General features: G+C 36.2%; 1 protein-coding gene across 2 annotated transcripts in view; it reads right to left on the bottom strand.

The window, feature by feature from the left end:
• Positions 1 to 10,681, bottom strand: part of FOLH1 (folate hydrolase 1) — a 75,551-nt gene continuing 64,870 nt past the window's right edge. For both annotated transcript variants that reach the window (XM_024131707.3, XM_024131709.3), the window contains 5 exons: positions 9,424 to 9,514; positions 5,947 to 6,211; positions 5,592 to 5,673; positions 1,856 to 1,948; positions 1 to 305 (listed from right to left, as the gene is read on the bottom strand). In XM_024131707.3, the coding sequence (XP_023987475.1) occupies positions 116 to 305; positions 1,856 to 1,948; positions 5,592 to 5,673; positions 5,947 to 6,211; positions 9,424 to 9,514 (721 nt within the window). In that variant the 3' untranslated portion in view covers positions 1 to 115. The remainder of the gene's footprint in view (positions 306 to 1,855; positions 1,949 to 5,591; positions 5,674 to 5,946; positions 6,212 to 9,423; positions 9,515 to 10,681) is intronic.

A 10,681-nucleotide genomic window follows, 5' to 3' on the forward strand; every position in this document is an offset into this window, starting at 1 on the left:
TCTAGATATGTATATATATGTACACAACTTTATTTTTCAGTTTATCAGTACATCCAACATGATTCTTTCTGAGTGATACATCATACTAATTCAATGTGTTCCCCAAAGAAACTTCTTAGGCTACTTCTCTCAGAGTCCCTGCTGCAGCCTGCACGGTGAACGCTGCAATAGAAATGTGTCTCTTCACTTCTTCCCATGCCTTGGAAGGATCCACCTTGCTTTCAATATCAAACAGAGCATCGAAGATTCCTGGGAATGACTCCCCCATATACTTGTTGTGGCTGCTTGGAGCATAGATGACATGTCTGTTGATAAAAATAGTTTGCTATCAGTTGCTCGAATTATATATACAAGGGAAAAAACAGGGACATTCTACAACTCATGGATTGTATAATTCTAATTGCCACTTGTCAACTAAATTTACAAGTTCAATCTCCAAAGACTAGTCTATGAAATATGCGGCAATTAATTATATTTTGACTTTAGACAGATGACTTAAAGTGGCTCAGAGCAACAAAAATGATGACAATGATAGCAACAACAGCTTGTCACCTACTATGGATCATGCTCGGCATTAAATTATTTACCTATCATTTTTCTAATCCTTGAAAATAAACTCTACAGAGTTGATATTATAATTTCAAAGAGGAGGAAACTGAGGTCTGGGAGATGAAGTGATCATTCTCAAGGTACACTGCAAGAAGTGATGACTTCAAAATACCACTCTATCCTCTGAAATGTAGTACAATTGTGATTATAGGGTTTCATTTGTGACCAGACAACCTATCATTGTGTTTTTCTCCTATTTAAAAAAGAAGTCATGTTATAATACCTAGTGTCAAGCATGAAGAATCATTAAAAACAGTTTTATAACATTCAACATGACCTAGGAAGAAGCTGATGTTTTACTGAAGGAGCTAAGCCAGTGCATGTAACAGCCCTGGAAGAGAAGGACAAGTTCCACAGTAAAGAGGTAAAGAAGGAAAGGAACATGATTATGCCACTAAGGGGAATCCATTCACCCTGTTTGGATGATGCCTTTATGCTCAATTCCAATTCTTTCATAGATAATCCCTAAACAGAAAGATGAGGTCGTTTCTGGCTGGTCAATGATCTAATTCTTTCTGAATACTTAGTAAGATCAACCTGCGGACAGTTGGTGTTTATCAGAAATAATTATGATTGTCAAAAATTATAAAAAAACTAAATGTCAACATTAAGAGATAGAGTAAATAAATATATATTTATTATGCCTTATATGTATGCATAAATACATATATATTCAAAATAAAATAAAAGAGGGGCTAAAATTATGTATACCAAAGGACAAACATGATTTTATATCTGACAAGTAGAGTTGGGTAGATTTTTATTTTCTACTTCTGACTTCCTGGGTTTTCTAAATTTCCTGCAATGAACATATACTCTTTTATACACAGAAACAAAAAAGATAATAAAATAAAGATCTGTAGGAATCATATTACATTATATAAATAAATAATATATTTATCATTTACTACATATATTTAGGAATTTTTTTATATGCTTGCAAGAAATCAACTACATTTTTCCCACAGGGCAAAAGATAAGAAAAAAATTATATTAAAATAAAGAGTCGGGCTTCCCTGGTGGCGCAGCGGTTGCGCGTCCGCCTGCCGATGCAGGGGAACTGGGTTCGCGCCCTGGTCTGGGAGGATCCCGCGTGCCGCGGAGCGGCTGGGCCCGTGGGCCATGGCCGCTGGGCCTGCGCATCCGGAGCCTGTGCTCCGCAACGGGAGAGGCCACAGCAGAGGGAGGCCCGCATACCACAAAAAAAATAAATAAATAAAATAAAGAGTCATATTTTTACCCTTACCTATAGAAAGGCCTGTCTGGTAATCCTAAAGGATCAATAAATGCTCGTTCCAAAAACATCAGTTGATCATTCATAATTCTTAATAATATTGGGCTAGAAAAGGAAAGGAATACAGTTGTAGCTTCATGAAAATATGTGCACTACCCAGCAAACTAAAAATTCAAAACAAAACTAAACACAGCTAATATATTTTAAATTCCTATAACATGCAAATTAAGAACAGTAGCATGCAGAGTTACATTTTTTTAATCCTACAAAATACTACTCTGCTGAGGCTTATAAAAGGACCAAAAATGTTCAATGTGCCCATGGAAAAAATATATAGTAATTTTTATTTATATTGAAATAATTAATTGATAAACCTAGGTATTCAAATACAGGCAAGACTTTTTTCATCTTAAGTCTCATAAAAATCTGTTCATAGAAGTCATTTCAATATTGAAATGGAATAGTCTATTAATGTTTAGTAGGGTACCTGGGGAATTATACATATTTACCAAATGACAGCTAATAATATTTTAATTATTATTTTTAAAGATAAACCTATCATGAACAAAAGGGGTGGTGCTTATTTCACCCTTTCAACAATATCTGAATGCCTGTTATATATCAGACACTTCTGGCTTTCACAGAGCTCACATTCCAAAGTGTGCGGGACAGCGTTACTGTAATAAAAATGACTCAATATAACTGAAAATTTACCAGCAAGCCTGGAGTAGGGCAAGAACATTATTAAATTCAACCTATTAAGTCTGTCATAATTTAATTAACTAATGAGAAATAACCATTACCACAAGGAATCATAAATTACTTTACATAAAAATTTAATTAACTTAGTTTTGTTATTTTTTAGATTTAATAATAAAACAATGTGCCCATTACTATTCTGAGTGTTTATAAAATTTGTTGTTTTTAATCTTCAGAGCAGTCCTCCAAGTTATGCAGGATAATAGCCCCGTTCCACAGATGAGATACTCAGATTCAGTAGATAAATGACTTGCCCAGGTTCACAACTAGAAAGTTTTAGAGTGAATAGTAACTCAGTACTATTCCTTCAACTGCACTGTGTTGACAACAGGAAGACAGACTAATTAAAGGCCCCACAGTTTGGATTTGAGCTATTTTCAACATTCATTTATTTAGCATTGAGAACTCGCGTTTTGAGATAGTATAAAGGTAAACTGGGCATACACTTTACCTGTGAGCAGTTCACATAAACTAACAAAGGCGGCAACTGAATGAACCATAATTTCAATAAGATGCTACAGGTTTCCGAACCAAATTCATAAAGCACTGCTACAAACACAAAACTTCATGTGGTTATGTACACACCCCATTTGGATGTTTCTTGTACAGAGCAGGGTTCAATCTGAAAAATCCCTGGGAGGTAAATGCTCACAGCACCAGACTTATGTAAACAGGATCTATTTCCACCAGAAGCAGGCTGGCCTCCCTAGGGTTGGAGGAGGTAGGTCTTGAGGTTGAATACTATGTGAGCATAAAAGTACCAGGGAGTCAACACTCTGTATCCTTTGATGGGTTAAGGGATTGATTTAAGAAAAGCAGGATTCAAGAAGTGTCTCTTCCTCACATTTCAAAGTTTTGGTTGAGAAATTCAACATCCACTTTAATTTACTTTAGCCAGCATTTACTCATATTATGTACAAAGCATGGCTCCAGGTGTTTCAGGATATGTAAACTTAATATAGAGACACAATCTGTACCTTAACTATCATTTAGAGATGGTAAGACAAATACAGAAATACTCAAGGAAGTGAAAGCTCAGTGTCCTGGATTACCATACCATGCCAACAGCAGCTCTCCACAAGGAAGAAATATCATTTATTTACTGATAGAAAATCAGCTTAATAGACTATATGGTGTTTGGCATTTCTCTAAAATTTACTTATAATTGTTGATTTATTTACTCACATAAAAAATTTGGATAGAATTGTAAAGTATAAGTAAATAAATCTTCCTATTCACCCAAGGATAACACGATTATCATACTAATTGGTTTTCTGTAAGATTTTCTTTATATTCGATAAAATATTGTATATGTACAATTTTATGACCTTTTTGTTTGCTTAACATTTTATTATAAATATCTTATTATACATCCTTTATAACCATCAGTGTTAATCTTTACAAAATGTTTAAATGGGTGGACATCTGATTGTTTAGTAATTTCTGTCCTCATAGGTATTAAGGCTGTTTTGAATTATCTGGTATTATAATTTGTAACTTTCTCTGAGAAGCCATTTTATTCCCTCATTTTGAGACTCTTTCCTGAAGAAAAAAATTCAAGAAATAGAAATATTATGGCAAAGTGTAAGAAACCTGTCATGTCCCTAGAAATTTTAACAGTAAGTATTTATGCTTTTTAATAGTTTAAAGCAATTCACAATGCTATCAGAAAAACATGAGAGCATCTGTTTCAGTGTACTGCCTGTAGCAATGTGTACAAACAAGTTTTAAATTGCTACTTATTTGGTATGAAAATAGTATGACATTATTTTCATTTGTATTTTTGAATTATTAGTAAATTTGAATTTTTTTTATCAGGTGGTATCTTCTTTTTGAATGATTTCTCTTGTCTAGTGCCAATATTTCCGACTTTGTTCTTTTGATTTTCTATCAACTTTCAAAAAAAAAAGTATTTTTATTGTATCTATATTACACCCCTGTCCATATTTTCTGGAAAAGAGTTTTTCCAGTCTTTTACCTTTGATTTGGAGTATCAGTTTCCATATTATTAACCATTTTAATATTCTCAAATCTGATTGCATTGTTATTTCTAAACTTGGAATCTCACTTCCAAGATATTTCAATTTTTACTAAAAATTTCTTCTCTCCTTGTTGTTTATTTTTGCATAGAATGTGAAGTGAGATTTTGAATTCACTTTTTTATCAATTCCTAAAAGAGCTTATACAATATTATTGTTGAATACCTTTCTTTCTCATTTGACTTTAATGTAACCTTCATTACAAATACATCCTTATATATCACTGGTCTATTTTTTGTTCTGTCTGCTCTTTGTCTTTCTATGTATTCTTGCATCAGTCTCCAAGGATTTGATATTTGTATCGTCACGATATTTTTAATATACAGTAGATATTCACTCTCAAAATTCTACCTTTAAAAAATTGTCCCTAACATTCTCTTTTTCTCCAGTCTTAAAATTTTGTTTGTATTATGTTTTACTTTTGTGATTTTACAAGAATTAATCCCAAATGCTTAACATCTGAAAAAAAACTAATGGCTTTACCTTATTTGCTAGTCTGGATATAGAGAATTTTTCCAGTTAGAAGTGGAGATTACGAACTCTTTGTGTGGGTAATGACATCAAGAAAAGGGAGGAAGAAGGTGTGTTTGGGGAATAGGAGAGCTTGGTTGAAGTATGATTTACAGATATGGAAAGAACAGGAGATGCAACTGGAAAAAGATGGGGACACACAGTGGAGGACCTTCAGTATTAAGGTGGAAATTTTGTAACTACCACTCAGTTGGTAGTAAAGAAGGTACCAGCATTTCTCAACAGCACATATGCCACTCAGAATGTCAAAAATATCTCTTTGAGAGATATGGCAGCCCTGTATAGCCCTGTTAGAATGAAGAGAAAGAAAGCAGAAAAAAACTTTCCAAAGATACTTCAACAACAAAGATGTCAGCTAGTATTTCTTTTTCATTATATCTATTACATGCATAACTTATATCTATATATATACAACGTACTTGTTTTTGTCCAAGTCTTGGAGTCTCTCACTGAAATTAGAAGCAATTTCTGTAAAATTCTTCACTGCAGAAAATAGTGATTCTGAAATAGAAATGAGGACCTAATGGCATTGTTCTATAGTTTAAGCAAAGGGAACAATATAGAAGGTTGCTCTCTTTTGTATTTAACAAGGTATTTATATTTTGTATATTGCAAGACAGGTATCAATGAAATGGAAGATACATTTATATGCATAAAATATTTGATCATATGGAATAGCAATAAATAATAAATGGGCCTAAGGTATATCATTACATTTTAGAGATTAATAGTAACATACAGACTGTGAATTTTGAAAAAGGAAGGGTATCATACCAAATGACACACTGTATGTTTTCATTTCTTGTGGATGTTTCATTGAAATATTGTAGATTTTATCAGCATACTTTCTTAAAACGACAGCATAATCTCGACAGTCAAAAGGGAGCACTATGGAATTGGCTAGTTCGAAGACGATTCCTCCTCGAACCTGGGCCACAGCAAGGTGATACTTAAAAGCTGGATCATAAAACTTTTCCACTAATTCATATGTTTCATAGACACTGTGATACAGTGGATAGCTGCTGAATTTGTTTGTTGCCTACAAAAAAACGCAAAAAACAAAATATATCTCTCGTGAGATAACATATAAAATGCATAGTATCATAGACACTGTTAATATTAGTAAGACTGTTTCTGTCAGCAATGAATAAAGGAAAGTATTTAAGTACCTCAATAAGCCACTTACTAAAGGGTTAATATAATATTAAAACCCACCCCAGGTTTTCACCAGTTAAAAAGTATGTGTATATAACATAAACAATACTATGAAAATTACCTTGGAAAAAACCTAACATTCTTGCCTTTAAGAAAACAGGAGATGTAATAGAAATGTTTCTGAAATAAAGACAAGATAATGTTGCATTTGGGTGAAAATAATTTAAGAAGACAGAGAATCATTAGAAGCAAGGAAATAATCATGATACAATATTATATAGGGCAATGCTGCAAATCGTTTAATGACTGAAATTCCATGAATAACTTTCTGACAAGCAGTGTGCTAACAAGTGAAGAGTGAACAGTGAGGGTTTCAGTAGTAGATACAAAATCTCACTAAGTAAAGGAGTAATGCTCAGACGGGTATAAAAAAACAAGAACATACACAAAAGGCAAGAGAGAACAACTTTTCAAATTCTGAGTTGCTGATTTATGCCTTTTGCCCATCGTTTAGATGTTTATCTATTTATTCTTTTTTCTACTGATATAACAGAATACTTTATATAGTGGTGTGTTGAGAGTGGGACTCTGGAATTAGCCTGCCAGAGTTTGAATCCAGGCTTCATGGCTTATTACCAAATAACTCTGGGAGGTTATTAACCCCAAAGTTATTAACCTTTCTTTGCTTTAGTTTTCTCATAAGTAAAATGTAGATAATATTAACATCTACCCTCCTCACCAACCCCAAAGGTAAGAGATTATAAAGATTTTCTGTCTGGGGAGAATAACTAGCCCAAGACAAAAGACCTATAGATCCTCAGTGTTAGTTGGCTCCCAATGAAGCAACAAGAACACGCATTCTCAATCCCTCTCTTGTGAAGCGCCCCCTACAACAAGTACCACCCCTGCATACAGGGCTTCCATCAGCTTTTTATGGTCTCACTCCCAAATAAGATACATTGCCAAAGAGGGCCAGGCATTTGAAGAAAGTCTTTAACTTGAAAGATACAGACCAAGCACACAAACTAAAATAAAATCACCCCACAGTAAGGAGGTACTATGGGGAATGGAGGGAAAAAATAAAAAAGAATGAATGAATGGCAGACTAGAGAAAAATATCCCAGAATGTAGAAAAAGACACAGATAAGAACATAAAAGAACAGATAAAGACATTGGAAAATAATGCTACAGTTGCTAAACAAATTAATAATGGTTTGAGAAAGAGGAAAGAGGGAATAATCAAAGAAAAAAACATTTCCTCCAACTACAATACATAGGCTTCCAGAACAAAGAGTCCACTTTGTTCCAGCTCAGCATGTTAAAAAATGGCGTAATACACGTGTACACCAAGGGCAACACAGTTATAAAGAGAAGATACTAAAATCTTCCTTTAAAAAAAACCAGAGGCAGGACTTCCCTGGTGGCGCAGTGGTTAAGAATCTGCCTGCTTGGGCTTCCCTGGTGGCGCAGTGGTTGAGAGTCCTCCTGCCAATACAGGGGACGCGGGTTCGTGCCCCAGTCCAGGAAGATCCCACATGCCACAGAGTGGCTAGGCCCGTGAGCCATGGCCGCTGAGCCTGCGCGTCGGAGCCTGTGCTCCGCAACGGGAGAGGCCAGAACAGTGAGAGGCCCGCCTACCGCAAAAAAAAAAAAAAAAAAAAAGGATCTGCCTGCCAATGCAGGGGACACAAGTTCGATCCCTGGTCTGGGAAGATGCCACATATCACGGAGCAACTAAGCCCATGCACCACAACTACTGAGCCGGTGTTCTAGAGCCCCCAAGCCACAACTACTGAAGCCTGCGTGCCTAGAGCCTGTGCTCCGCAACAAGAGAAGCCACGGCAATGAGAAGCCGGCGCACCACAACGAAGAGTAGACCCCGCTCACTGCAACTAGAGAAAGCCCACGCACAGCAACAAAGACCCAATGCAGCCAAAAATAATAAATAAATCAATCAATAAATTTATTTAAAAAAACAAACAAACAGAGGCAAGAGATCAACTAGAGAAAGCCCGCGCACAGCAACAAAGACCCAATGCAGCCAAAAATAATAAATAAATCAATCAATAAATTTATTTAAAAAAACAAACAAACAGAGGCAAGAGATCAAGGAACAAGGGACTTCCCTGGTGCCAAAGTGTATAAGACTCTGCAATCCTAATGCAGGGGGCCCGGGGTTTGATCCCTGGTCAGGGAACTAGATACCACATGCATGCTGCAACTAAGACCTGGTATAACCAAGTAAATAAATAAATTAAATAGAAAAGAAAGAGATCAAGGAACAAACAACATCTCTCAACAGTCAATGAAGCAATGAGTTCAAAATTCTAAGGGTACAGAATTTTCAAGCAAAATTTTGTGCCCAGTCAAATTATTGAAGAATTTTGTATAGTATAACAGATATGCAAGGTGTTTAGCTGTCATTCACCCTTTTCAAGAAGTTCCTGAAGGATCTGCTCCCAAAAACGTGGAGAGTAAATAAGAAAAAGGAAGAAAAATCTGGCAAACAGAAATTCCAAAATACGAGTGAAATGAAGATACTCTCAGATTTCTTAGTGAAGGAAAATTTCACAGCCAAGAGCTGTGAAAAGAATAGGCAGGCAGAAAGAATAACCAGAGAACCCAGAAGAGCAGAAGATCCCCGATGGGAAAAATGGACTCTGCCGGTTCACCTGATGTGTTTGAATATACTAAGAGTTTGAGGTGAGTTAAGTATGGATACATGGAGGAAAAAAATGTCTTCTAATCAACAAGGGTAGCACAACTATATATTGAAAAAATGCCATGAGGGAAAGTATTTGGGGGTTGGGAGAAGAAGTGATATAAGAGAACTGAATGCCTAGCTTTCCTAGTAAGAAGTAAATGGATAATACCTAAAACTGAAAAAGAAAGAAATAGCAGCAGAAGCATATTATTTACAAACATGCAGATCTATATCAGAAGAAACTAATTAAAATACTGAAAAAATTTCAATTTGATGAACAGAATCAGAGATGGAACAAGCACGGTGCTTAAGTCACTTTTTTTGATCCAGAGTTATTTGTTTAGCTAAAATATATTCATAACTAACCATGAAGAATTTGCTGATAGACTTACCCAATCTTTAGTGTACCGTGCTCTGCCTGAAGCAATTCCAAGTCTTTGGAAGAACACTTCAAAATCATTACCAGATCCTAATTTGCTAATCCTTTTAGGGATAAAATACAGGATTATTTGAGTAACTTCTTCACTGAGTACAGATCAAAATTAATTAAACTAATCTCCACTCAATACTATAAATATAATTTTTAGATATATTGCGTTGGATATATTTTAGATATAAGCAGCAAAAAAAACAAAAAGTTGGGGGGGGAATGTCAATTCTGATCACAAAATATCTACTTCCATAAGACTGTTTTAGGGAGAGGTTGCCACTGTTCTTTTGGGTTTCTGGATCCAATTCCAACCTGTTTGTGTGTGTGTTGTCAGGGGGGGCGGTTCCCCACACCAACAACAAGCGATTCTTCAGGCCATCAGCTGGATATTCTACAATTCAACTCAATTCTGACATTGTCCACCCAGAGATAGGGTCAGGTCCCACACGTTAAGGGCTCAGTCCCAAGAAACTGTCCCCCCCCAACACACAACCACCACCAGTGCTTCTGACCAACTGGCTGTAGATCGGAGGTTCCCACGAGCCCCTCCTTGGGTTTGCTAGAGCTGCTCGTAGAACCCAGAGAAACACATACTTACTAGATCATCAATTTATTATGAAAGGTTATAACTCAAGAACAGCCAGATGGAAGAGATGCATAGGGTGAGGTATGGGAAAGGGGTCAGAACTTCCACTCCCTGTCCAGGTTCGCCGGACTCTTCCAGCACCTCCACGTGTTCACCAACCAAGAAGCTCCCCAAACCCAACCCTTTTGGGGTTTTATGAAAGCCTCATTCCATAGTCATGATCAATTAAGTCATTGGACACTGGTGACTGAGTCAACCTCCAGGCTCGCTCCCTTCCTGGGAGGTTGAGGGTCAGACTGAAAGTTCCAACCCTCAAGTCACTTGGTTGGTTCTCCTGGCAACCAGCCCCCACCTTAAGTGGGGTCCGGTATCATCTCATTAACATAACAAAAGACACGGTTGTCCCTCTCATCACTTAGAAAATTCCAGGGGTTTAGGAGCTCTGTAAGAGGTCAGGAGGACCAAATATGCACTTCTTATTATGAATCACAATATCACAATTGTATGCTGCTTTTTTAGAGAAAGATTATTGAAGTTGGAAAATATTTTCCTTCACTAACTTTTTTTTTTTTTTTTTTTTTTGTGGTATGCGGGCCTCCCTCTGTTGTGGCCTCTCCCGTTGCGGGGCACAGGC

The sequence above is a fragment of the Physeter macrocephalus genome, chromosome 16, assembly GCF_002837175.3.
Source record: "Physeter macrocephalus isolate SW-GA chromosome 16, ASM283717v5, whole genome shotgun sequence".
NCBI lineage: Eukaryota > Metazoa > Chordata > Mammalia > Artiodactyla > Physeteridae > Physeter > Physeter macrocephalus.